Source organism: Mesoplodon mirus (assembly GCF_964341445.2).
Source record: "Mesoplodon mirus genome assembly, chromosome: 5".
NCBI classification, from domain to species: Eukaryota; Metazoa; Chordata; class Mammalia; order Artiodactyla; family Ziphiidae; genus Mesoplodon; species Mesoplodon mirus.
Window position 1 is genome coordinate 175,273,492 of NC_138980.1, and position 26,486 is coordinate 175,299,977.

Below are 26,486 nucleotides of genomic sequence, written 5' to 3' on the forward strand. Positions count from 1 at the left end.
ATATTTTCACTCAACATTTCCCCTGTGCTGGAAGAAAACTTTTTAAAACCACAAATGCCTTTCTCCTTTTTCTTTTGCTTTCCCTTTGTCTAATTTCTGTTTGATTTTTAAATTTAAACCTGATAAATGAAGACATATAAACACACACACACACACACACACTTCTGTGTGTGTGTGTGTGTTTATATGTCACAACTTGGCAATAATTCAGCCAATATAATCAAAAAATACTCTGCTAGCTTTGTCCCTGTTGGTTTCCTGGAAATACTTTGTTGGTTGTGCCTTGTCTCTATTACATAGAAAGTTCTCCCTCCTGACCTGAAAACATTTTGCTTCTTTATATATTATTTTCATATTTCAAGTTCTTAGAAAAATTTTGGTAATATGCCCTCAAGGTACAGTCAAAAACAAATATAGTTTTCATAAGGCTTATTTATAAATTTAAGTTCTGTGTTCTTAGGACTAAATAGTTGTGTGATCAGTGTTTTGACTGTGTTAAAGATTTAGCCACTGCTTGCCTTCAAGCCATGTGGCAGTTTTGAAAAATTTTAGGATAAATTCATCTTGTATTTAAATTTATAAATAATGAGTTTCCATTTTTTTGGTAAAAGAGTTGCATATCCTTTGATTTCTCATGGATCCTCACTCTAGAAGAAGGTTGGCATTAAACGTTTTCACATGCAGAACTGTTTCACAACTTCAGTCTGATCCTGACGTCACCATTGCCCTGTAGTCCTGTTGGTATTGATTGGCTAGGCGACATGACTTCAGGTGTGTTAGCACAACTTTTAAAGAAGACTTCCTGTTTTTTATAGGTGATGAAAATCTATTTTTTAATGGACAGTTGATAGATACTTCTTTCCCTATTAACTCAATAAAAGTTTGAATAAAGTACCCAGATGAAGGCAGGATACACTGACTGCCTTTGAAATAATTCTTTATCTTCTGTGTCGATGTGCCAGGGTGCCATCAGCGTTCTGAAATAACAGAGAATCCCCTTTGAACTTCTTTTGTTGCTGTCAAAGGCTATCCATATTCACATCAGTTTTCCTTTTATTTCCTTCAGATTCTCTCTGTAGCCACTAAGAAAGGATTGTAATAAAAGGTATTTAAGAGCTACATAGATCACATGTCAGAACAGAAGAAAATTGTCTACTGATATAGCCACTTATCCTGTTTTATTTGCACAGAAGTTAGAAAAAAAGAACCAGATGAAACCCAGCAAATGATAACACAGCTTTTTTTTTACTCTTTTTACAGTTTGTCTGTCACGTGTTGTAATGAGTGTGCAAATAAAATGTCTCTATACCTCACACTGTTATGTTGGCTCTTACATGAGAGGGAAATTCCATCCATGTTGAGCTCTAAATCTTTATATGAAATCTAAATCTTTATATGAAAATGATAGCTTAAAAGTATTAAGGAGATAACAAAATGAAAAAAATAAAGAAATAATTTAGCATTTCCTGTTGCACTAGCTAGCCGAGAGATTCAATACCCCCAGCTGGTTTCCTATGAGAAGACAATATCACTCCTGTTTCATCATCAAAGTCATCAAATCTACAAAAGGGCTGTTCTCTTACCCTAGTGCTCTCTTTCTATCTGGTGCAGTGAGCCAGTCTCAAATAATGAAGCAGGAGCAATGTGACAAGTCTGGTTCACTTTCAATTTTGTTTTGTTATGTATTTAAAAGAGATGGACTGGTTTTATAGATAGGCTGTGTACAGGTGCAAAGTCCGCTTTGAAGGGTTTAGAAGTGGCTTTGGTTGAAAGAACAGGAAGATCCCCACCTTGAGTGTCCTTGTTATAAAGTGGAGATAGAGTGACACTCTGAATGAAAATGACCTTTAATGGGATGGCCGTCACCCGTCGATGGGATGTCATTCATCTCTGAGCTTTAGCCTTGAACTGAGTTAAGCTGTATCATAATTGAGAAAAAGAAGGCATGACTTTCTAATTTTTCTTTTGGAAAATAAGTGATAGATTCTTGAAATTGTTTGTAACTGTTAAACAACTTTTCATTATTTCTATCAACACTTCTATTTTTGTTGCGAGGATAGGATGTAAGCTATATTTTCTTCCAGGTAAATTTTCAGAAATAAGGAACTTACTTACACAGCTTCTGAAATACAATTTTTTTTCATAGGTATACATACACATATATGGACACAGGTGCACATACATGTATGTACATAAAATATCTGTGAGAAAGCTTAGTATTGATATATATGTCTTTTAGATTATGTTTTAAGCAATCATTAATAAAGCCAAATAAGCAGTTAAATAACTTAATATTCCCACTGTGATACTATAAAATAATTCTTTTGTTTTACTATGATTTTTCTCAAAAATGAATATGGGAGTATTTTTTCTACACTTATTACTTTATTTCTACCCTCATTATACTCATTGCCTTTATTTATTTTATTTTATTTATTTATTTATTTATTTTTTTTTTTTGCGGTACGCGGGCCTCTCACTGTTGTGGCCTCTCCCATTGTGGAGCACAGGCTCCGGACACGCAGGCTCAGTGGCCATGGCTCTCGGGCCCAGCCGCTCCGCGGCACGCGGGATCTTCCCGGACCGGGGCACGAACCCGTGTCCCCTGCATCAGCAGGCGGACTCTCAACCACTGCGCCACCAGGGAAGCCCTCATTGCCTTTATTTTTAATGAAAGAAATAGGCTATGTGTGATCAAAGATCAGAATCATTATTGGAACATTTAATATTTTTAAAATTATAAGGATAACAAAACAGAAAATTAGAAAGGTAGAAAAAAATGAGAGACACTTTATTAATAAATTTTTATTATCATTACATTTTTTACTATACATTTTTGAACACAAACCCAATATTACTTTTCATCCTGCATTGTTTATTTAACTTTTATCATAAACATTTGTCCAAATTGCTACATGATCTTCATAGCTATCATTTTTAGGACTCTACTGATTTGTGCATATAATCCATAATTTAAAATGTATATGTAATTAAATTTTAATTACATATTCTGTTATTTATTAGATTCAATTCAAAGCAAACATCAGAATTTCTATAAGGTCAAAATTTGCTTATAGCTCACGTCAATGTATGTAATAAACTGTAACAATTTTCTCTCTTTTGTCCATTCTGTCATTTGTTTGATGCCCATAGGTGCAATGACAGAATATGTATTTTACAAGTGATATAGGAATTTATCACAATTAACACTTGTGTATAAGAAGTGAGGGCATTTGATAGTTACTAACTACTATGCTATGCCTATAGTATGCTTACTGTAAAGTATCGTGCCTTGATGTTTAGCTTTCTTCCACCCTGACCGATTAAAATTAACCCATCTCTTCTCCTTCCTTCCTGTAGCAGTGTGCTAGAATTGTTCTCAGAGGGCTTAGCCATTCTACTGCCAGTTACATTCACTTATGTACATGCTCCTACCCCCTCCATCCTCCATCATAAGCTCTCGGTGGGCAGGAATGGCTCTCCCATTTTTGGTGGTCCTTGGACTGTTGATGCAGTATCCTACCTACAGTAGATGCTCACCAAATGTCATGACACCCTGCTTTTGTTTTTGTCTTTGATGTTTGCCGAAGGCAATACTGGGAAGTGTAAAGATGTTGAAGATGTTTACTCTCTCATTTCTCTTCCACCAGTGGGATGGAGTAGGACCTCTTCCAGACTGTGCAGAACCACCAAAAGGGATCCAGATGCTGTGGCACCCATCCATAGTCAAACCCTACCTCACACTGCTCTCTGAGTGCTCAAATGCAGACACGCTGGAAGGGGCAGCAGGCGCCCTGCAGAACTTGGCTGCAGGGAGCTGGAAGGTATGATGAGTTTGTTACAATAAGAAAGAAATCTGGAATGATGAGAAGGTCCTTAGGAAATATGAGAAGTCCAATTTTGAGAAGTGCAATTCTAATAAAGTTTCTAAGGATATTAGAGAAAGACCAGTTCCATTGAACTGTTGGACTTAGAAAGGTAATTCTTTTAAAAATTCTTCTTAAGGGCTCAGGGGTCATTGAAGATCACTACAAAACACAGAGGAATAGATGTAAGTATAGTCATTGAAGATGCTGTGAATGCTTTCCATTATATTTGCGTAGCTGAGCTACTTCATTTTCAGGGGAGACTGACATGTTGAGACTTTTCAAAGCACTGTCATTGACAGTTAAGGGAGCTGATACCCAAACATGTCATATGAAAACCGTGGTGAATCCTGTAATGTTGTAGCTGGTCATGTCCCCAAAGGAAAAGAACCTCTTGCATTTTTAAATTACGGGATTACAGAGGAAAATAGTTATCTTTGGCAAAAGGTTACAGTAAAGCAACTGTATGATTGGAAAAGAAATTAGGGGGATCTTTTTCTCTGGGTCTTTACAAATACACACTGTTCCAGGTCGGTTCTCACCAAAAATTTTTCATGACCTACTTTGTGGGTAGAAACGGATTCATGATAGCAAAGAATTCTTGAGTTTGGTCACTAATAGTTACATGGGCTAACTTGCCTTATTGCACAAAAGACTGTAACCTCTTAGAAGAACTGAGGGCATGTAGGGAAAATATCAAGACCTCCACCTTCAATTCCTCATTCATTTAATATCAATGCCTGGGGTTTGGGATATCCATAAATCAATCTTTTCTTTACCATTCATTTTCTTCAAAACAATATTAATATAGACACATAGCTACAGATAACTCTCAGAAGCTCAGTACCATGGGTACCACACGTATTGGCTTCAGTGTCATGTAATAATACATTCCCTTATTATTATACCTTCCAATACCTGCCTCTCGTCACTTCTCTCTCTGCCATCTTCCTTTCCATGGCTACAGTGTCAGCTGGAGCATTTTCTTTCTTGGATGTGACATCTCAGCTCTTGGGACCCAGCCCCTGATGATACTTCCCAGGAGCTGGCTACTTACTCAATCATGGCAGGCTCACCTCTTCTCTTGAGAGTCTTAAGAATGAGCATAATTATCCCTTTCCCTCCCTGTCCATAAGGCATCACTAATGTTGTACCTTAAGAATTCAGTTTGGGATGGGCTTGAGGTGAACTTGTCTCTTGCTTTCAACCAGAGAAAAGCTTCAAAAGTAGAGTCTCACCAAGAAGAATGCCAGAGTATAGCCTTGCATAAGTAGGAAAGAGATAGTAATGGAAGTCACTTCCTTGAACTTGCCCTTAGCATGAACTTCACTCTAAAGTTAGGAGGCTTCAACTCAGATCACAATTCAAACCTAGGCTCTAACTTTTCTAAGCTTTGTGGTCCTGGGAAAATTAAAGCACCTCAGTGTTTCTCATATGTGTTGTCTTTAAGCAGAGGAGATCATGGTGGCTTCACCCCACATCATGCAGATCAGTCACAACACTAGATGCAAAGAGGCAGGATGTCATAGGCTAAGGGGTTGTCACTGTATATACCCAAGAACACTAAGTTGATGCAAGTCCCCACCCAGCTCCCTGGCCTTGGAGGATGGATTAGAAGGGGATGGGAAGAGAAGCTCTGGGTTCCAGGCCTGAGTCTGCCCTGAAATGCAAAGCCATCTAGATGGTGGCAAATCAAGTTTGCCATCTCTTGATTTTTCTTTAATGAATTATTGCTTTACTTGAGAAACACTTAGGTTTTTATAAGAACAAGTTAAAAATTGAGAAATGTCTTTGAGCTCTAGAGGATTTTGAATGTAAGACTTCCACCTTTGCTTTAAAAGTTAAACTCTGTGTTCCATGTGCTGAAAAAGTTAACTGGAAACATGGAAAATTTATAAAGATACAAATAAAACTTCTGGAGTTGAAAACAATATCTGGAATGAAAAATACATGGAATGAGATCAACAGCGGATTAGACACTGCAGAAAAGATTAGTGAACTGAAAGATAGCAACTGGAAAGTATACAAAATGAAACAGAGGAAAAAGGAAAAAAAATTGACAGTACATCAGTGACCTTCAAGTGGCCTGATGTATGTGTAAATGGAGAACCAAACAAAACAAGAGAGAAAGGAGGAAGAGAACAGAAAAAACTATTTGAAGAAATAATGGTTGAAAACTTTCCAAATTTACTGAAAACTGCAAGCTCACACATCTAAGCAACTCAAGAAACTCTAAGAGAAACATGCAAAGTTATACCAAGTTACATTATAATCAAGTTGCTCAAAATCAGTAGTAAAGAGATCATCTTAAAAGCAGCCAGAGAAAACTGACATGTTACATACCAAGACTGTACCACATCTCAACACCACATTCAAGGATCAGTGTCACCAATCATTCATTTATTCATGTGAGTCCTTGTTGAGTTACTAAGAATATCCTCTAGAAGACAGTCTGGTCTATAAGGCTTCTAAGGGCAGAAATCCATTCCATTTATTTCTTTGTACCCCACTGCTCAGTCCTATGCTTGGCTGAGCAATAATGCTCAAACACAAACTTTTAACTGAACTCGTGTCTATGTCCAGATGTCTTTCTTGTGGACAGCTGTCTTTTATATTTATAAACATCTATCGGTCACTAAGCAGTTAATAGCACATATTGTGGCCAGACCATCTTCAAATGGTCACACTTTATGATTCTTTATTTGGTCCTTCGATTCAGATGGGAATATGTAGTCAGTACAATCTAAAATTGATAGAAAGGAGGAGTTTTGGGAGAACTATTTTCATTCCAGTTTCCAGACTCATCAGTGCTTTTCAGGATGCAGATTTTGATATCATTGCCCAGTTCTGCAATTCCTGCTGCAGTGTTGGACTTATGGTTTAAATTGGTAATTAAAGACACAGGCTCTGTATCTAAAGGTAGCCAGGTCAGCTGGGCAAGCTGCTGAGATATGTCTGGGTCTTTAGGTGTTTAGAGTAATAAAACAATAAATTTATAGTTTATACTACTTTATACTAATTTATTTTATACTGATTTATACTATTTTGATATTCAAAAATTCTCTCCTACTTTGGGTTATATAATGAGAATTATGGAAGAAGTCTGATAAAAATTCTCAGTATTTTCTAGCAATAACATCTTGCTGACTGTTTTCATTTCATAACCCTGAACATTACTTCAGCACAGTTATCCCCAGTATGACATTTATCCCCACATATCCAGATGCACTGATTTGGTAAATTTTTCTATTACTAATAGAGACCACTGAGAAAGAGGCAGAATGTTCTGGAACAGCTGAAATCAACATCACAAAAGCTGTTCTGTACTTTAGACAAAGTTTAACAACTATGACTCTCGGATTTCCCAGCCCTCATCAGATTTCAAGCAACAAATTAAAAAATACAAGGAGTTACTCTTGTAAGCAGGCACACAGATCTGCCTTAAGAAGGTAGAGTAGATACCCTGACAGCAAAGTGAAAAGATAGAAGAGTTAGAAGAAGTAATACAAAGATGCAAGAAAGAATAAAATGTCAGAGGCCATTCAAGGTTTCAGCTGTTTCATTTATTCTAATCGTGGATGGTCATAATGCTGACCCTCTGTTATCAGAAAATGTTTAATTATTACTAGTAACTTTAGAAGACAGAAAGTATTTTAGAAAGACTTTTATCCCAATGGTTAAGTAGAATTTTGAGTCTCAGGATGTCAACCTTACTTATAGGAAACACTGGCTTCCCTGATAACTCTAGACAAATTGGATAGTCCTCAAGCAGGGTAAAGGGTCGTTAGGACATATTTGTGCATAGTTATAAATATACATACTTATATAAGAATTTTCTTATCAAAATACAAATACATAAGTATTCATAAAGGTCAATCATGTTATCATCATCTTTTGTAATAATTTATTAATATACCGTATTAAATGGTAAGGAAATATGTGGGAAGGGAAGACAGATAATCTATAGGAATGATTTGAGAAGATTGTCATTAAGCCAAACACTGATAAATAGTTACAGTTTTTTAAAGATCGAGAATAAATTGTACCAAAACCAAACAAAGAAATCCTTACTTTAAAAAAGCTTGATTTAAGTAAAATAAATAAATAAATAATACTGAGCAATTAAAAGATTGACTGAAGACACAGAAACAGCATCAAATTTCATGCAGACAGCATTACCATCTAAAAGCTAGGGTTCTAAAAATGTGTTTTTATAGCAACTGTTGAAATTTAGTGGCGTTTTTTAAAGTGTCCTTAACGTTTATGGCCCAAACAAAAGCAGAAATGTGAAGGTAAAACACCAGAATTTTGCATGGAGAGAGCTTTTTATAGACCTCATCATCTGAAACAATAACTTCTCTTTATGGGGAGATCGTGCACACTCTTTTTCTGTGACAAATTGACTAGCAAGCTAGATCTTCATAATGGTCCAAATACTTTTTAAACTTTAAAACACTCATTACTTGGTTTACAAGCATCAGAAAAACATAATGGCAGAAGCAAGTGAAGTGTTTTTATTAGCTAACATGGACTTCGGTTACGTTTTTCTCATTTACAGTGAAATGATTTTGTTTGTCACAGAATATTAAAACAGCCAGTTATAGTAGTTTGAGGAGTTCCAAAATGTGAATGAATGCTCTTTCAACTCCCATTTATGGGTTATTTTTATTGTAACTGAACTCTCTGAAAACTCAGGATTAGAACTGTAGAAATATATCTGTACTTGCTATTAAGTCAAACATTTTAGATATCTTTGTATGGTCAGTTTTCTCCCTAAAATGTGACTATTCTCAGAGAGTCTATTAGTTGTCCATTTATGTTTAAAGTAAGATGGAATAAAGAGAAACTTGGATATTAATCTGTTAATATTTAATGAAGTAACATGATAGCAATGCAGCTTTACTGAGAAGGAAACAGAATCTCTGGCCATGTGGCACAAATTAATAAAAAATAAGAGAACTGGGAAATTTGAGACTTGTTCCTAAGGACAGGGGCAATGTTTTGAAGGCATTGAATTTAGTGTAGCTTAGCAATTAGTGTATCATTAAAAGTAAACCAGGGCAGATGAGTGGAGTGCAAGAAATAAAAGTAAAAATCATGGTTTAACATCTAAGACAAAGGTCTTTGTCCTAGTTAGCAGTGTGATGTAAAGCATAAGGTTTAAATGCAAAGAAACAGGGTGGTGAAAGATCATGATGAAAATGGGACATGAAGCATCATGCCTAATGGGTTAGAAATGGGGCCAAAATAAACACAGAGGTTATCTCAGGACTCGGCCCAATCAGCAGGCTCCTAGAGACAACACATTGAGTTGGGCCTGATGCCCAGCCTGAGGCAGAATGAGGATGGGCCCAACCTCAGGAGGAGATGGAGAGGAGCCAGGGTCACCACCAGGTCATTGGTTCTAATCACACAATATTCAGTGGTTTCTTCTAAGACGCCAGTAAGTAGTACTGATCCCGAGGGCTGCACCTGTATTAGAAATGCCACATGCATCCAAGCTGACTAGAGAGTAAACCCGTTTTGGGATAGTTTGGCTCTACTTTCACCATCGTCATTGAATAGCAAAGTGCTAAGTTACAGAATTACATTCAGAAACTGTAGAAACAGCTAAAGCTGAGGGATTTCCACTTCCACCCAAGATGCCAAGATGGAGCACCAAGTTCCTTTAAGTAGTAATAATAACAACCACAACAGCAACAAACCAGAGAAATATATGAAACAATGGTTGTTATAACACTAAGCATTAGTCAATGAAGAAACTGATCTCTGAGAAACAGGAAATAAACAAGGTGAGCCCTATGATTGTCCCAACTCACTGTCTTGAGAGAGTTTCCAGACCACAGCACAAAGATCAGGAACCCAGGAGGAGCTCAGCAGACTCTCTGAGCTAAGGAGATGGAACTGAGTATCTAGGGAGACCAAGGTGACTAGAGCTCATAAGACAGAGCACCAAAGAGGAGAAAGCCACACATAGAAAGAACCCTAGAAATATGCAGAAGATTCCCCTCAAATATTCAGCAGAGATCTCTCAGTGCATGCATGTGAGAGAAATACCCAAGGCTGAAGAAACAACCTCCTGAAATGATTAGACAGAATGAAACTTGGCATTTACACAGGAATGGGCATAATGTGCATTTCCAAGAGCCAGACAGGAAATCCTCATAATTCATGGATCACTGGGAAGAATACGCTCAGGGTCTTGCCTCAGTATTGAGGTATAATTAGCCCTGGACTAAATATGCTCTAGTCTTTCCTATCAAATCTTAAAAGTAAGACCCAGAAGAATCAATAGTTTCCAAGTAAATTAAGTGCATCCTTGAATAAAGTTTAAAAATACCTATAGGAATACAAAAATATCCAGCACCCATTGCATTAAAATTAATAATGTCTGGCATCCAATTGAAAATAACCCTACCAGCAAATAAACAGGAAAATGTGATTCGTAATGAGAAAAATCAACCGTTCAAAACCAATTCAGAGCCAACAAAGATGTTAAAAATAGTAGGCAAGCAGTTATTGTAACTCTACTACATGTGATCAAAAAGTTCATTAGAGTCGTGGAAAATATATAAAAGGCCCAAATAAAATGTCTAGAGTTGAAAATAAACTGTCTGAAATGAAAAAAAAAAAAAACACATGGAATGGGATTAACAGCAGGTTAGACATTGCTGAAGAAAGATTAATGAGTTTAAACATGGCAGTGGAAACTATACAAGGTGAAATGCAGAGAGAAAAAAACCCCTACAGATCATCAGTGAGCCTCAAGTGGCCTAATATATGTGCCATTAGAATTCCCAGAGGAGAGCAGAGAGAAAGGAGAAAGAAAACAGAAAAATATATTTGAAGAAATAATGGTTGAAAATCTTCCAAATGGTTCCAAATTTTTCAAATTTAATGAAAACCACAAACTCACATATCCAAGCACCTCAAGGAACCCCAAGCCCAAGAAACATGATGAAACTATACCAAGGTGCTTCATAAACAAATGGCTCAAAATCAGTAATAAAGAGAAAATCTTAAAAGCAGCCAGAGGACAAAAGACATGTTCCATACAAAAATAAGGATGACAGCTGATTTTTCACCAGCAATTATGTTAGTGAGAAGACAGTGAGGCAACATCTTTAAACCTCTTGGGCCTAATAATGTATAAAGTTGATTTTGGTTTGGTATCTAGCAGGTACAACCTGTTTCTATAGGAAATTCCTAGGATTCCTAGAGCAGCTGTAAAACTGTCTGTAGAAGAAATCCTTTCTGAGCCCAGTTTAAGACATGGGCTACCCTGGAATCCGGCATGGTTAATTACCTGAGCAGTGGGGACACAGAGGAATTCTAATGTGGAAACTTCATTTTAACTGTCCCAGCATGATCAGAGCTGTGGTGGCCCAGGACATGCCACTCAGTATTGTGTTCTTCCAGCACTGAGGGCAGGCAAATATTCATAAGCCCTGCATCAAAAGTTCTGTTCCCACGCACAGAATTGAGGGATGAGTTTGGCTTTAGGAGAGACTCCCAAAGAAATATACGATCTCTTCAAACCCTGATTACACTTTTGTGGAAGTGGATGGAACTTGCTGATCCAACTAATTGCAGTGGCTTTGATCCTTTCTATCTAGTGCCTTTCAGTGGAGAATGCTGTTCTTAAGTAATACACATGTGTTACTAGAAATCAACCTGACATTTTCTTTCACCAGTTAAACGTTTTTACTCCCCAGCTGTGAGCCAGTAATTAGAAGACAGATGACATAAAGCGATGAATGTGACTTGGTAACTTCCCTCAGGTACTGGTAATAAACATGTAAACAAAAAGGCCAGAAAAAACATGATAGTTGCTATAATAGGAGTATATACACAAGGGTGTATACATACATATATACACACACACACACATGTATATATACACACACACATATACACACACACACACACAGGGCACAAGGGTGTCCCAGGGGTCATCTTTACAAGGAAGAGGTCAGGGATGAGGAACCCCACTTCCAACATCACTAGTTAAAACCTAGGGTTAGGAGTCAATGATTACAGTCCATTTTAACACACTAGCACATCTCATTAGTTAGAGAAATTCTAGCTGCTGTAACAAAGAGACCCTCAAATATGCAAGGGCTCAAATGAGATAGGAGGTAGAAGCTATTTTCTCTGGTGTAACAGGTAAGGGAAGGTGCGTGAGGAGGGAAGCTCCACTCCATGAATTATTTCACCCAGGCTGACAGCTGTTCTGCCATCTTCAAGGTGTGGCAAAGATGTGATCTTCCAAGGCTACTCTTAGGGTCATCATCCACTAGTGAGAAGCAGAAAGAGAGTGCAGACCAACAACCAGAAATGTTCTCTTTTGAAAGTCACCTGGAGCCCTCATTTTGCCTAATGCAAAAAAGGAAAAAAAGAAAAAAATAACATAATCTAGACACTTCTAGCAAACTCAATCAAATTCATCTATTTCCCAGTCCCTCAAGGTTTAACACTTGGCCACATTTATGCTTGTCTGCCTTCATCTTCTCCTTCCCCCCTGTGGTTGCTGCTAAACTTGGGGGTCTTTCAGGTTGGGGGTCTTACAGGCATTCGTATCCCTGTGGGGGATGGAGATTGGGTATTCATTTCCGTCTGGAATCATTTCTCTCCTATGCTGCCTCTTGCCCAGGACAAGCCTCCTTGTCCTACTGGTTTCCCAGCTGGGACAGGGCAATTGGAGATTAGACCGTTTCTGGTCCAAGGTGCTCTCCTGGCCCACACCTGCCTTCCCCACTGTTGAGCTTCCTTGAGATGCAGACACAGTCCATGCCTGCCATTCTGATGCATCCCAACCTCCTGGCCAACTAACCCTTCTGCAGCCCTGGATCCTTAGCCTTTTTCCCTGGCTAACTTACACAGCCCACCCACTCAAGACCACAGAAACAGTCAGGGGCTACCCCGTGCCACACTGGGGCCACAGGAACCCTCTTCTGCCCAGCAAGTCCTGTTGCCATTCCTACTGTGCAGCCCCCGCTCCGTGATGGTTCATGGCGGGACTTCCTGAGTCTTGTGCAACCAGCACTGAGGTCCAGGAAGGACAGCAGAGTTTCTGTCGGCTTTCTGCTCTTCTGTCTCTCAGGGGGTTTTATCACCAGCCTCTCACACACTGAGGAGGACCTATCCAGGGACACTTCAGGTGGCAGCCCCCAAAGATACTTTTACATCTCTCACTTCCTCCCCAACCTGGATCCTTTCTCTCCTCTGCTAGGAAACTCTGTGTGGGATCCAAGGAGGGGTCATAATATTTTCTGTCTATTCTCATTCCCTTTCAAGTCTATCTCATCTTTCACCGGCATGTGTGCTTTCTACCCTTAAACACTAACTGTCTGCTGCTTTGTTATCTGTCCCATCCTGACATCACCTCATTGGACCAAATCGTGGTGGAGCCTCTCTCCAGGAAGAGCCATGGGCAAGGAGGAGAAGAAACAGCATTTATTATTTCAAATTGTTGTCCCATCACATGCAAAGAGAAGACATCCTTTCCTGACACAAGGCCTTTCTCATTGTCGTTCCAATTATACGTGACTTCTTTTCTCAGATTTGCTAAATCCTGGCAGGTAGTTCTCAAGAACAGATTGAAACGTCCAGGAGCTCCATTGACAGTACTAGAAGGCTCTTTAACTTGGGAGTTTAGAGGAGTGCCAGATGGGTTATTGGAAGACTAAAATAATAACATGAGTTGTTATACCATAGTGAACTGGTGAATTTGTAAGGGATCAGATCAACTGTGAGTGCAGATTGTCTAACTTATCCTGTGTTTCTGAGAAGCACAGGAGAGTGGTGGTCAGTCACACCAACTCTGGGGCACTGCTCCCTGGGTTCAAGACCTGGCTGAGCATCTGCAATGTGTGACCTTTCCTCATCTGTCTAATGCGAGTAACAGTAGTGCCCACCGCGTAGGGTTGAGATGAGGACTAAATGAGTTAGCACAGGTCTAAGTGTCAGGTGTGTCTTAGCTGAGATTATTTTGAGGGATCATAACTCTCCGGAGGCCCTCATTGGGAAAGCATCTCTCCAGGAACAATTTGGGTCCTGTTTCTGTGCTGTTTTCTCCTGGACCAGAGCTTCCGCCTCCCCCCTGCCCTCTTCTCCTCCTCCCCCTCCCCTCTTCTCCTCCTCCCCCTCCCCTCTTCTCCTCCTCCCCCTCCCCTCTTCTCCTCCTCCCCCTCCCCTCTTCTCCTCCTCCCCCTCCCCTCTTCTCCTCCTTCCCCCCTCTCCTCTTCTCCTCCTCCCCCTCCCCTCTTCTCCTCCTTCCCCCTCCCCTCTTCTCCTCCTCCCCCTCCCCTCTTCTCCTCCTCCCCCTCCCCTCTTCTCCTCCTTCCCCCCTCTCCTCTTCTCCTCATCCCCCCTCCCCTCTTCTCCTCCTCCCCCTCCCCTCTTCTCCTCCTCCCCCTCCCCTCTTCTCCTCCTCCCCCTCCCCTCTTGTCCTCCTTCCCCCCTCCCCTCTCCTCCTCCTTCCCCCCTCCCCTCTCCTCCTCCTTCCCCCCCTTCTCCTCCTTCCCCTCCCCTCTTCTCCTCCTTCCCCCCTCCCCTCTTCTCCACATCCCCCCTCCCCTCTTCTCCACATCCCCCCTCCCCTCTTCTCCTCCTCCTCCATCTCTTCTTTCTCATCCTCCCCCTCCTCTTCCTTCTCCTCCTTTGGAATCATCAAGGATCCTCTCTTCAGCTCATGGACCATTCTTCTCAAAGCCATCCTGGTCTACCGGCTTTGTCCCTTCCCTTCTCACTGGTGGGCTCATTGTATGACACTCTCTTTCTGTTTGCAAAAAGTCAAGTTCTGTCCAAAGATTTCCACCTCAACCACAATGAGTTAAGGTACACTTATCTCTCTTGTTCATCTACTTTCATGCCAGTTATACTTCTTTTGTTTCAATTACAAAGCTCTTGGCAACTCATACACGTCACTAACCCCAGGGGCTGAAGTGCTGTCCAAGGTAACTCACTTCTCTTTTGGAAAAACTCTGTATGAGCCTCGCACTTCTGTGTTGAGTGCACTTGGGAAATATTCCTCATCTCCCCAGTACTGTGTCATGTCTTTCTCTCTTTCCACCTCTGTGCTGTCTTTACTCCTTCTTGTTGGGTTACATATAGGTTCACATGTGGGTTATACATGACCTATTCCAAGACTGCTCAGCTGCTACTTAAAAAGCACCACTATCCTTGCATGTTAAGAAAACTTTGGAAACTTGCATAATCTTTTGAATGAAATGTAAATAATTCAATCTGAATTGTCATATACTGAGTTAATAATGGGGATTTTCCATACACACACAAACACACACACACAACTAAAAGTTTCAAAATTAAGGTTATTTTCTGTATATTGATAACATAAGATCAAATCCATTGTCTGATTTTCCCTTTTCACTTAGAACCTATCACTGTTGACCATTTTCTCGTACCAAAAGGATGTATCTACAACTCATACACATTTTTGGCCATGCATAGCCATTTTTGGCGACTCTCAAATCAGTCTTCAGCAAAGCTGAAGGACTCTCATTATTTTCCAAACACCAAATCATCTTTCCATCCAACATGAAGGGATATAATAGCTAGAGAAAAAGTTAAGCTATAGCCCACCTTTCTTGGTTCATTTCATATATAGTCAGGTTCTCCCCTCTCAATGTTTGGAAGGCAGTTTCTGGGAGACCAAGCCCAGAGGTGTAGGCAAGAGAGAATGAGATAATGGCAGAGAAGAGAGTATTGTCAGCATCACAGAGCAGATAGAGGAAGAATACTGGGGGCCAAGGGCACAGGTGACACCTGTGGGCAGGTTGTTTAAAATCTTTGTGTCTAGATTTTCTCATCTATAAAACAAGAACAGTAATGTCCCTCTCCCAGGAGTTTGGGGGATTAGAAGAGATCACTAATGCACAAGCCAGCATCCGGGGTCAGGAAGAGGTGGCTCTGGGAAAGAGGTCATCTTTGGACACATGCTTCAGCCTGCCCGAATTCCCAAAACATCCCATCTGGTCTCTTAGAAGGCCCAGAATATCTCCCCAGTGTTCAAATATATTGTTGATATTTAGCTTACAATATGGAAATGTTGACCACCCCCCACCCTGATTTCTATTTTCTTCCTTTAGTTTCTTTTCCATTAGCTTCTCCCCTTAGTCTTAAGGAAGAACCCAACCCATAAGCTTCTCCCCTTAGTCTTAAGGAAGAATCCATTAGCTTCTCCCCTTAGTCTTAAGGAAGAACTTCTGAATGGGCTGCAGAAGCCCAGGTGTCTAGTCTTTTCTGGGCCCTGGAGACAAAAAGGTTCACAAGCAGGGGAGGAAGTAGATGAAAATCATGTCTCAGCATATGTCAAATTGCAAATGACATTTCCTGTGGACATGACGGAGGTTTTGAACTGTCTTCATGAAACGCCTTCCCTTGGAAGAGATATCCCATCCTCACAGCCAAATTTCAATAAGCAGCTGCCAAACCTGAAGCTTTTTCCATGTCTAAGACTTTCTGACCATCCATTTCTTTGCTCCCTGAGATTGGGACTACGAAATAGTTAATTGTAATCAAGAGATGCTCTAGTGAATTCCATGAGCGTCCCCACTCCCTCAGGCTTCATAGAGCTTGAGGCACAGAGTAGGGGCAGGAGAAAAGCACTCGGTCTGAGTTGATGGTGATAAGAAACTATGTGAATGTGACTTCTCTAACATAGGACGGGATGAAGTTGTGTGTTTTTTTAATCTCATATTTCATGCAGGGCTGGGCTGAGGATGTGGCAGGCATGGCATATGCCCTACGTTCACTGCCAGAGGGGGCTCCCTGCCTGCCACAGGTGAGAGCCAGCTCTGGGGTGCCTGCCCCAAAGGGGAAAGGGGGTGGAGGGACCTGGAGGGGTGGGGTGGGAGCTTTGTCCACCTTTGGTTGTCCCCACGAGGACTCTGCCACAGAATCCAGAACCTCATGTTATGAATTTAATTCTCTTAGATCATAACTGAAATTGCAACAGAGTAAACCCTTATATTGGTTGATTTTTATGGTGCATGCTTTTCTCTGGAACACTGTATAGGAGTATAAAGTGTACATATGCAGATGTCTGGAAAACCTGAGCCTACCTGTATTCCGTTAAATGAATCTGAATACTTTATGGTCCTGATACTGCAAGTACATTTCTATAAAGAGCCTTAGGTGTGTTCCACTAAAGCCAACGACTGCCAACCCAAAACAAATTGTATGCTTACTTTATAAATTAGACATTGAATTATGGCCCTAGGTATAATATTATATATTTCGATTTTTTAAATTTTACAATTTTCACCCTCCATCTTCGATGTTATATTTACTTCTCCTCACCCCTACCATTTTCTGACTTATTTCCTCCTAAATATTCAGCAAACAACTTAATTGACAGTACTTTCTGTGACTTATCTCTCTGCCCCACCTCGAAATTCAGGTCTCTTTTTAAAAAGTGACCTATACTCTACCTTTTATCGTTTTCTACTCTTCCCAGGATTTTTAAAATTTATTCCTGTTAATGTCAATAGCCAGCCCTTCCTGTCCCAGACCTCCATATCTTAAAGTACCAAGTAGAGACGCCACACAAATGGCTTCCTAACTCAGGGGCTGAGAAAGCTGGCACCAGCGAAATGAAGAGTGGTTAACTGATGAAAGCTGAAACCTTTATCCTATGTTGGAGACAAAAATAAAGTTAAAATGCTTAAATACATGTCCAACACCCTCAACCCATTCCACAGTGAGGTCTTGATCATCCAACCTTCTTGGCACCTGTAGACGGCAGTGTGAAAACCCACATGTGCTGTTTGCCTGTAGGGGTTCCACCCCAGCTCCTAATGTCTTTGCTTCCCCTCATTTGCAGTGGTCGGTATATATCCGAGCTGCTGTCCGGAAAGAGAAAGGCCTGCCCATCCTTGTGGAGCTGCTGCGGATAGACAATGACCGAGTGGTGTGCGCAGTGGCCACGGCACTCCGGAACATGGCCTTGGACGTCAGGAATAAGGAGCTCATTGGTAAGTTCCCTCCGATTCACAGTGTCTGCGTTTGTTTTTAATTGAAGTACAGTGTACTTCTTGTGGTTGAATCCATGTGCAGGACGTATATGCATGTACAGAAACAGAGCATGTGTTAGAGGCCTTGCTTTTCCAGCTCTCCTTCTAGCGGAAATCAGTGCGCTCATTTATCTTTTAGAATTTAGAGGAAAATGCGATGTTTGTTGACATTTCTAATCTTTGCAAATTAAAAATGACCACAGTGCTCAGCACTGGATACCATCGTCCTGATCCTCTAAATCCTTGTCAGGCTGTTTGTTTGCTTTCCACGTTGTGAACTGGAATTCTAATGGGATACAGGCCACTTTTCTTCCTCTCTCTATGTTAAAATTTACTTTGGATTAGACGATACTGGCTCTTTAATCCTATTTTTAAAGAATAATCTCCCTTTAGTTTGGTGTTCAAGAAATAGGGAGGCTCTTTTATTAATGAAGCATTAAAGAGGCATACATTGATCTATTTATTCAACAAATTTTTGTCCATGACCTACTTTGTTCCAGGCCTGGTCTAGGCCCAGAGATGATATCAAAGCAGCCAGGAAGCCTTGCCCTGGTGGAGTTTACATTCTGAAGAGGGGAGAAGTACAGCCAACAAAATACACACATGAATCCCACGGTGTGGTAGAAACTTTCTATGGGGGAAAATGGAGCTGGGTCAGGCACAATGTAATTGGTGAGGTTGCGATTTTTTTTCAGTGAAGTGAAATTTACATAATATAAAATTAACCACTTTAAAATGTACCATTTAGCATTTTGATGATGTCGTACAACCAGCACCTATGTCAAGGTCCAAAATATTTCCATCATCCTAAGGAAAGCCCTGTACCCATTAGGTAGTCATCCCCCAATTCCCCTTCCTCCCAGCTCCAGCAGCCACCAGTCTGCTTTCTGTGGATTTTCCTATTCTGGATATTTCCTATAAATGGAATCACACAAGACGTGAGCTTTTGTGCCTGGCTTCTTTCACTTAGTGTAAGGGGTTGTGATTTTAAATGAGAGGTCAAAGTCAAAATAGGAGATGTTGGGAAGGTAACATTTGAGCAGAAACTTGAGGGAGGTGAAACAGGGCCCTGTGGCTCTCTGGGGGTCAGAGCACCTAAGCTGAAGCAGCAGCCTCTGCAGACAGCCTCCCAGAAGGGGATCTGGAAGCAGGCGGTTGGGTTCAAGGCCTTTGCAGGGCCTGGTGTGCCTGGTGCAGAGTGAGTGGTCGGAGCCCAGGCTGGAGAGACCTTCTGGTTCCTCCCTCTGTAACTGGGAGGAGGCCCAACCAGGCCAAGATCGATTGATGCTTGGAGAATGATGAACCACAGGGACCTTCCCTGGGGAGAGGCACAGCCTCTGCACATACCATTGTCCTCCTGGGATCGAAGAGATGACTCTGGTGGGGTGGTTGTTCAGTGCAGCAGGAAGCTTGCCCACAGGTAGCAGGAATCAGCAGAGGTCAGGCAGCAGGGAGCTGGACCACCCATCGTGGCAAATGTTCCGGTTATGCAGCTTCTGGGGGATTTGGGAAAAGCAGGTGAGAGCGGGCAAAGGGGGAAGATTCCATTCCTGGGGTAGTTGGAGTACCAAGCGTGGGTCCAAGTCTCATATACAAATTATGCATAGATACAACGGTCTACCTCCACTATCCAAATTCCTGAACGTGGCATACCAAGCCCTTCATGACCTGGGAACCAGCCATTTTTCTCCTGCCGTTTTGCAATACCCATCATATCCTCCAATAAATACCAAAGTATTTGCAGGTCTCCAAGCCATTTATTTATTCACAGGGACCAGATTTCAAATCTGTGTCTAATAAATGCAATTATTTGTTATGCTTGCAGTACATCATAAGGCATGACATAAACTCACAATTTTACAATTAGACTTAGTTTGAATTTAATTTAAATGGTGGTGGTGGCTGTTACCTCTTTAAACTCCACTATTAGCCCTCTCCAGATTCACTTTCCTTTTCCTTGCATAGGTGTTTTAGACAGGACAGAGCTGGGCTCCTCTCTAAAATGCAGGGAAAATCAATAGCTAATCAGTCTACTGCTTGGGTACGAACTACTAGGTGGTGTGCATTTGGGTGTTTTATTTCTTTTGGTGGATTAAAATATAACAAAATAGGGAACTATTGATTGGTTTTCTAGCTTCAAGGCATCTCTTCTTTCCGAGAAGCCAGTTATCTAGAACTGCCTCTGAGGCAGGAACATTTGGAAGTCCATATTGCCCATGTTAAATTAAGCCTTTACTATCAAATGTCACCAGACAGGAAAGGGAACCAAATGTTTAAAAATAGGAGTGAAAATATCTCAGCCAGAAGCTTTATGGAGTCAATAACTTTTTCCTTGAGGAAGAAAAGCAGAATTGAACCAAAAACACTCTTCTATTCTATCTAGGAGAAAGGAAATGTGACCTTTGCTAACTCTTTTGCTTTAAATATTGTATCAAAGTAGTGGTTCTTTATAAGAAAATGCTCTACAGAACTTTATATATTGAAAAAAAAAAGCTGCAACGACTTTGAACCAAGAACAAAGATAAAATTAAACTTGGACTTTTCTATCAACTCTCAGTCAAAGCTTTGGTGACCTCGTATGGTTTCCTGGTGGTAAAGATCATTTATATTCTGAAAACTCCCAGATAGATATCTCTGGTATGAATCTCACATCTCTGTATCCAATAGTCTGTCCACCACCTCCACCATATATCTGACAGGCATCTCAAGTAAAACATCTCCAGCCCTGAGTTCCTTGTCTTTTCCTCCAAAACCAATCCTTCTGCAGCCTTCCGCATGGCACCCTGTCCCTGCAGTGGTCCAGGATAAGCACCTTGCTGTCCCCTTTGATTCTTTACTCTCATGTCAGTCCATCAAAAACTCTGGTCTTCCTTCTGCATTTTCCCATAACCTGACCCTCCTCACCTTCATTGCCTTGTCCCCCCAGATCCCATCCTCTCTCCCCTGCGTTATTACCATGGCCACTTTCCTGGTGGGGCAGTGGTTGAGAACTCCCTGCTTCTACGCTCACCCCCTACCATCTACTCTCAAAGGAGCAGCCAGAGTGGTCCTATCAAAACCTTACAGCATGTCTTTTCTCCACTTAAAACCTTCCATCAGCTCCTCATTTCTTTCAGTGTAAAGTTAAGTCTTTGCAAGGCAGACACGGCTCTATACAATCCAGTTCTCTGTTCCCTCTCCAGCCTCACCTTCTTCCTCACTGGCATTAACCTTTCTGTGGCCACTGCTTCACTGCAGTTCCTTTATGACCTGAGCCAAAAGCCTGCCTCAGGGCCCTTGAACATGCAGTTTCCTCTGCCTGCACTCCTCTTCCTGCAGATGTCCATGTGGTCAATCCTCACCCCCTCAGGTCTTTACTCAAGTGTTACTTTCCCAATACAACCTTTTCTGGTGCCCATTCTTAAAATTGTATCCCCTGTCCTGCTTTACTGATCTTCACAGTACTAATCACCCTCTAATATATAACATATTATTTATTTATCTTGTTTCTTGTCCATCTCTCCACACTAGAAAGTAAACCCACTAAGAGCAGGAAGTTCCACCTTGTGTGTTTACTGATGTAGCTCGTGTACCTAGAACAATGCCTGACCCATACCAGGGATTCATCAATATTTGCTGAATGAATAACTGAATTTTTTCCTGTCTGGCCTTTATCTTATAATGAACTCCACATCAGCAAAACATTAAGTAAGCAAATGACATAAAACACTAACTAAAGAAAAGGATTTTATATTAATAAAGAAAATCATCCAAAAACCTACTAAAGTTTACTAGATGTATGCAGACACTCAGAATTTCAGAAGGAATCCAGTTGTTTTCAATCACTGGGGTCCAGTTTAAATTACATCTCTTCTTTAGATCATTCTTTTAATTGGGGGGTGGGGGGCAGCTACCACAACTCTGGTTAAGGAAAGGTTCATCTTCCTTGGACTCCATGATAAGGAAAAGTCCAAATAAGCTATTGAACAACAATCAGTCCACCCCATCAGCTCTAATGAGGTTCAGGTAGTAGCACACATGGTCCCACTTGATCATGGTGTATGACCCTTTTAATGTGCTGTTGGATTTGGATTGCTAGTATTTTGTTGAAGATTTTTGCATCTATGTTCATCAGTGATATTGGCCTGTAATTTTCTTTCTTTGTGGTATCTTTGTCTGGTTTTGGTATCAGGGTGATGGTGGCCTCATAGAATGAGTTTGGGAGTATTCCTTCCTCTGCAATTTTTTGGAATAGTTTCAGAAGGATAGGCAATAGCTCGTCTCTAAATGTTTGATAGAATTCACCTGTGAAACCATCTGGTCCTGGACTTTTGTTTGTTGGGAATTTTTTAATCACAGTTTCAATTTCAGTACTTGTGACGGTCTGTTCATATTTTCTATTTCTTCCTGGTTCATTCTTGGGAGATTGTACCTTTCTAAGAATTTGTCCATTTCTTCCAGACTGTCCATTTTATTGGTGTATAGTTGCTTGTAGTAGTCTCTTATGATCCTTTGTATTTCTGTGGTGTCCATTTTAACTTCTCCTTTTTCATTTCTAACTTTATTGATTTGAGTCCTCTCCCTTTTTTTCTTGATGAGTCTTGCTAAAGTTTTATCAATTTTGTTTATCTTTTCAAAGATCCAGGCTTTAGTTTCATTGATCTTTTCTATTGTTTTCTTGGTCTCTATGCCATTTATTTCTGCTCTGATCTTTATGATTTCTTTCCTTCACTAGTTTTGGGTTTTGTTTGTTCTTCTTTCTCTAGTTGCTTTAGGTGTAAGGTTAGGTTGTTTATTTGTGATTTTTCTTGTTTCCTGAGGTAAGATTGTATTGCTATGAACTTCCCTCTTAGAACTGCTTTTGCTGCATCCCATAGGTTTTGGATCATTGTGCTTTTGTTTTCATTTATCTCAAGGTATTTTTTGATTTCCTCTTTGATTTGTTCAAAAAAAATTTTTTTAAGATAGTAGCACTAAAGTAGTGTCACATACTCTGCCTCTCCTTGTCTTTCCATCTGGGCTATTTCCATGGTTCTGTGTATGTCTCTGCCATCAGGTGATAAGTAGGCTACAGGTAGATCTTTGTGTTCTTCCAAATGACATGGTGCAGTGGTCCAGGTGAATGCACATCCATCCATTTCTTTGCAGCCTTCCAAAAATGTTAATTATCCTTCTTCATAAAGTGTTATTTCATCATTCAGAAAGAGTTTTTTTGTTTATTAGGTTGTTTGAGGTACACGGGCCTCTCACTGTTGTGGCCTCTCCCGTTGCGGAGCACAGTCTCTGGACGCGCAGGCTCAGCTGCCATGGCTCACGGGTCCAGCTGCTCCGCAGCATGTGGGATCTTCCCATACAGGGGCATGAACCCGTGTCCCCTGCATCGGCAGGTGGACTCTCAACCACTGCGCCCAAGAGTTTTTTTTTTTTAATGGTAATAATTAGCTTCAGAGAAAAGAACAAACAACACTGTATTGCTCTAATAAGTTTACCAAAATGCCATCCATTTCAGCACATCGACAGTTCCTGATGAAGATGGCAGGTATTTCTTTTCCAGATTCCCTATCCTCTCTGCCAACAAGCAAACAAACAAAACTAACAAAATTTAAAACTTCAAACTCCTAGGAACACTGGACAGGAGAAGTACTGGGTGGTGTTACCAAACGGCCTCTTATCCCTAACCACTATTTTTGATGAATTATTCAGCCAGACTGGTTTTTGTACCATCATCCCCACTCACAAACTAGCACCCAAGCTGTATCCCTCCCTGGCATGGTCTTTCATCTCTGTGCATTTACTCACCCCCCAGCCATCACTCAGAGCCCAGCTCTGGGTGGCCTTCCTGATGAACACTGCTCCTTGAACACAGGAAGGAGGTGGGTAATACCTACTTGATAAAAAATCTTTTAATTTATGTTAGATTTCCATTATGTAATTTTATTTTTGTGTTGTCTTTTTTTGTATATACGCATTGCATTTCCCCCCAGTGAAATAAGAAGCAGGAATCAGGTTCCATACTTATTTGTATGTCCTACCATGCCTAACCCTTTGCTATGCTCAGTGCATATTTGCTGAACTAATTCTCTGATGGGAGAATAACACAGGTTTTTTATTCTGAAGAACAGATCTAGAGGAGGTTTGGGGAATCCCACAAAGAGAGAAGGAGGGGTAGAGGGGAGGTCTGTTTCAGCCTCTTTCCACAGCATCCAGGGAAGAGAGGAAAGAAAGACAGCTCGGATGCTGCCTGAAATCCTGGACTCTAGTCAAACTCATTCTGCTGCCACTTTGGGAGAGGTTTGGGATTGGGCAGGAATTAGTAACACTTTCTGCATATGCCCAAATAGCTATCAGAGATTGGCAGAGCCACTGCACCCCTGCGGGTGGCATTGGCAGAGCTCACAGGGCACCCTCCCTTCACTTCCCTGGGTGGTGGCTACATGCCACATTTTCCAGCAGGCGAGCCAGGGCTGGGGTGCTGGAAGCATCCTCCTGGCTGCCTCACTCCCCTCCCCGGACTGAAGAGGAGGACCTTCCACTGCTTTGTGAACCTGGCCCTTCCTTCCCCATGTCCTCTAGCCATGTCCTTTAGCCATGTCCTCTCTGTCCTGCGTGACCCTTTCCCTGCACTCTGTTATCATCTGGAGGTCAGGTCACCACGTTTGGAATTGTAGAATGCTGCCTCCATACATTCATATGATATGACCCATTCTTCACATTGGGCTGAACTTCTTTTCACATTGTCAACTCTCTGAGCTTCTTCTATCCAGGCAGCACCCTCTCAACCCAACCCAGCCTCAAAGGGAGCACTAGACAGAATCCAGACACTCTGGCATCAGGGAGGGACATTTCTCAGGGGAGCCTGCTGGCTCCTAAGCACAGCTGTCCCCCAAAAGAGATGGAAGAAAAGGGAGCCCCAAATCCCCAGGAGCACCTAGCAGTGCATGTCTCACACTTTTCCACACTCATGAAATCATGAACAACAGAAGGGCAGTTTCTTGCCCGGGAGTTAATTATGATTTAAGCAACAAACCCATTGCTACTCCTCTCAAGGTTTTCAGATCGTCTCTTTCATTCATTCTGGGGAGGAGGGGGCAGTGGGGCTGACACAAGGGACATTCCCTTCCCAGCCTCTTTTCTTGCCACAATCTATTTTAAGTATTCAAATAAAAGATTTTAGCTGACCACTCTAATGATTCTTTATAGACAGTGGTTGCTTATATTTAAAGGATTACATAAAAACCTTCTGTATTTAAGTGAAAATAAAGACGGAATAAAGGAGAAGGTAATGCTGATGGAATGTGAACCACCCCTCCCCTGCCAGCCCCTGCCCCTGTACCAGATCTTTACTTGGTGAGAAATGTGTTTTCCTTTGCAGCACTGGAGGGGGAAAACAGGGGGAACCTTCATTGTATCCATACTGTCCTAAATGTGTGTAGCTTTGTAAACATTCTCTTTTGTTTAGTCATCTCACAGCTGAAATTTTGAGATGTGTACCCATGGAATTCTACACCTGGCAGCCCTGATCTTCATCCAGACTTTGAGGTCTATTTTACCCAGTTCTCGAATCATGAGAGCATGTTCTCTCAGGGAATAAACAGACACCTAAGCCTGTGTCTCAGTCTCCATGAAGCAGCATTCCAGATGTTACTCAGGAGATCATTTCTCAAACGTTTGTCTCACTTCTTCGGCTTAGGAATGAAATGACATGCTGGTCATCATCCTCTGAGTATTCAGAATATCACTGCACTCACAGTGTCTCCTAGGGCTCTTAAAATGTATGGCACTACCATCAGTTAAAATACACACATGTGTGTGTTTTACTACATTCTCATCTCATGCCAGTGGCTTCTGTATAGCAGAACCCGCTGGGATGTGGGCACCCCATTCTGGAGGGCAGACTTTTCACAGGCCACTCATCACACATGGGCACTTTCTTTATCTGTGTTCCTGACCCTGGGGAATCCCACCTGTGCCCAGGGAAAGACTTGAGGCTCTGGAAACCTCAGTGCAACCTGGGAGGCAAAGTAATATTTTTATTCCTGGGAATGTACAAGCTTTACTTTATTAAGTAGGTTTGAGGACATTTTTAGAGACATACCTTCTCTGCATTTCAAAACATGTTTCTTCAGACCCTGGCAGATGTTGTTTTAATTAAAACACATGTAATTTCAATTAGTATTTTTAAAAGAAGCCCGGTTTCCCAGACAAGGTGATTTTTCAGAGCATTCTTTGCTGACTCGCTTTAATAACTTGATTTCACGAGCCAAATTCTAGGCAGCCGGAGAGCTGTGTGCTTTGGCCAGAATTTGGCATCTTCAGATTAGGTGCCTGTGTTAGAGCTCTCATCTCCCAAAGCCGAGAACCTAATCTCATGAATGCTGCCGTCCTTTCCAGCAAAGACATGGGTTCTTTGTTAATGAACTTCAGACACCTGTTGGGGAATTTTGGCGGCTGGGTCTGGCAGATAAGAATTCCTTGGAAGGGGAAGTTGTAAATAAATTGAAGGGCCAATAATGATTTTATTAAACAAAACTTCATGATTGGCCCCTTGGAAATACTCGATGTGGGGAAAAGGCAAAACTGACTGAGTCAACTGAAATTTCCAGTT

General features: G+C 41.2%; 1 protein-coding gene across 2 annotated transcripts in view; it reads left to right on the plus strand.

The window, feature by feature from the left end:
* CTNND2 (catenin delta 2) overlaps positions 1 to 26,486 on the plus strand; it is a gene marked incomplete at its 5' end in the record, with an annotated part of 948,683 nt that overhangs the window by 822,550 nt on the left and 99,647 nt on the right. The window contains 3 exons of one of the 2 annotated variants that reach the window (XM_082623542.1): positions 3,651 to 3,824; positions 16,597 to 16,671; positions 17,713 to 17,863. In XM_082623542.1, the coding sequence (XP_082479668.1) occupies positions 3,651 to 3,824; positions 16,597 to 16,671; positions 17,713 to 17,863 (400 nt within the window). The remainder of the gene's footprint in view (positions 1 to 3,650; positions 3,825 to 16,596; positions 16,672 to 17,712; positions 17,864 to 26,486) is intronic. The other variant, XM_082623543.1, reaches the window with a different exon arrangement.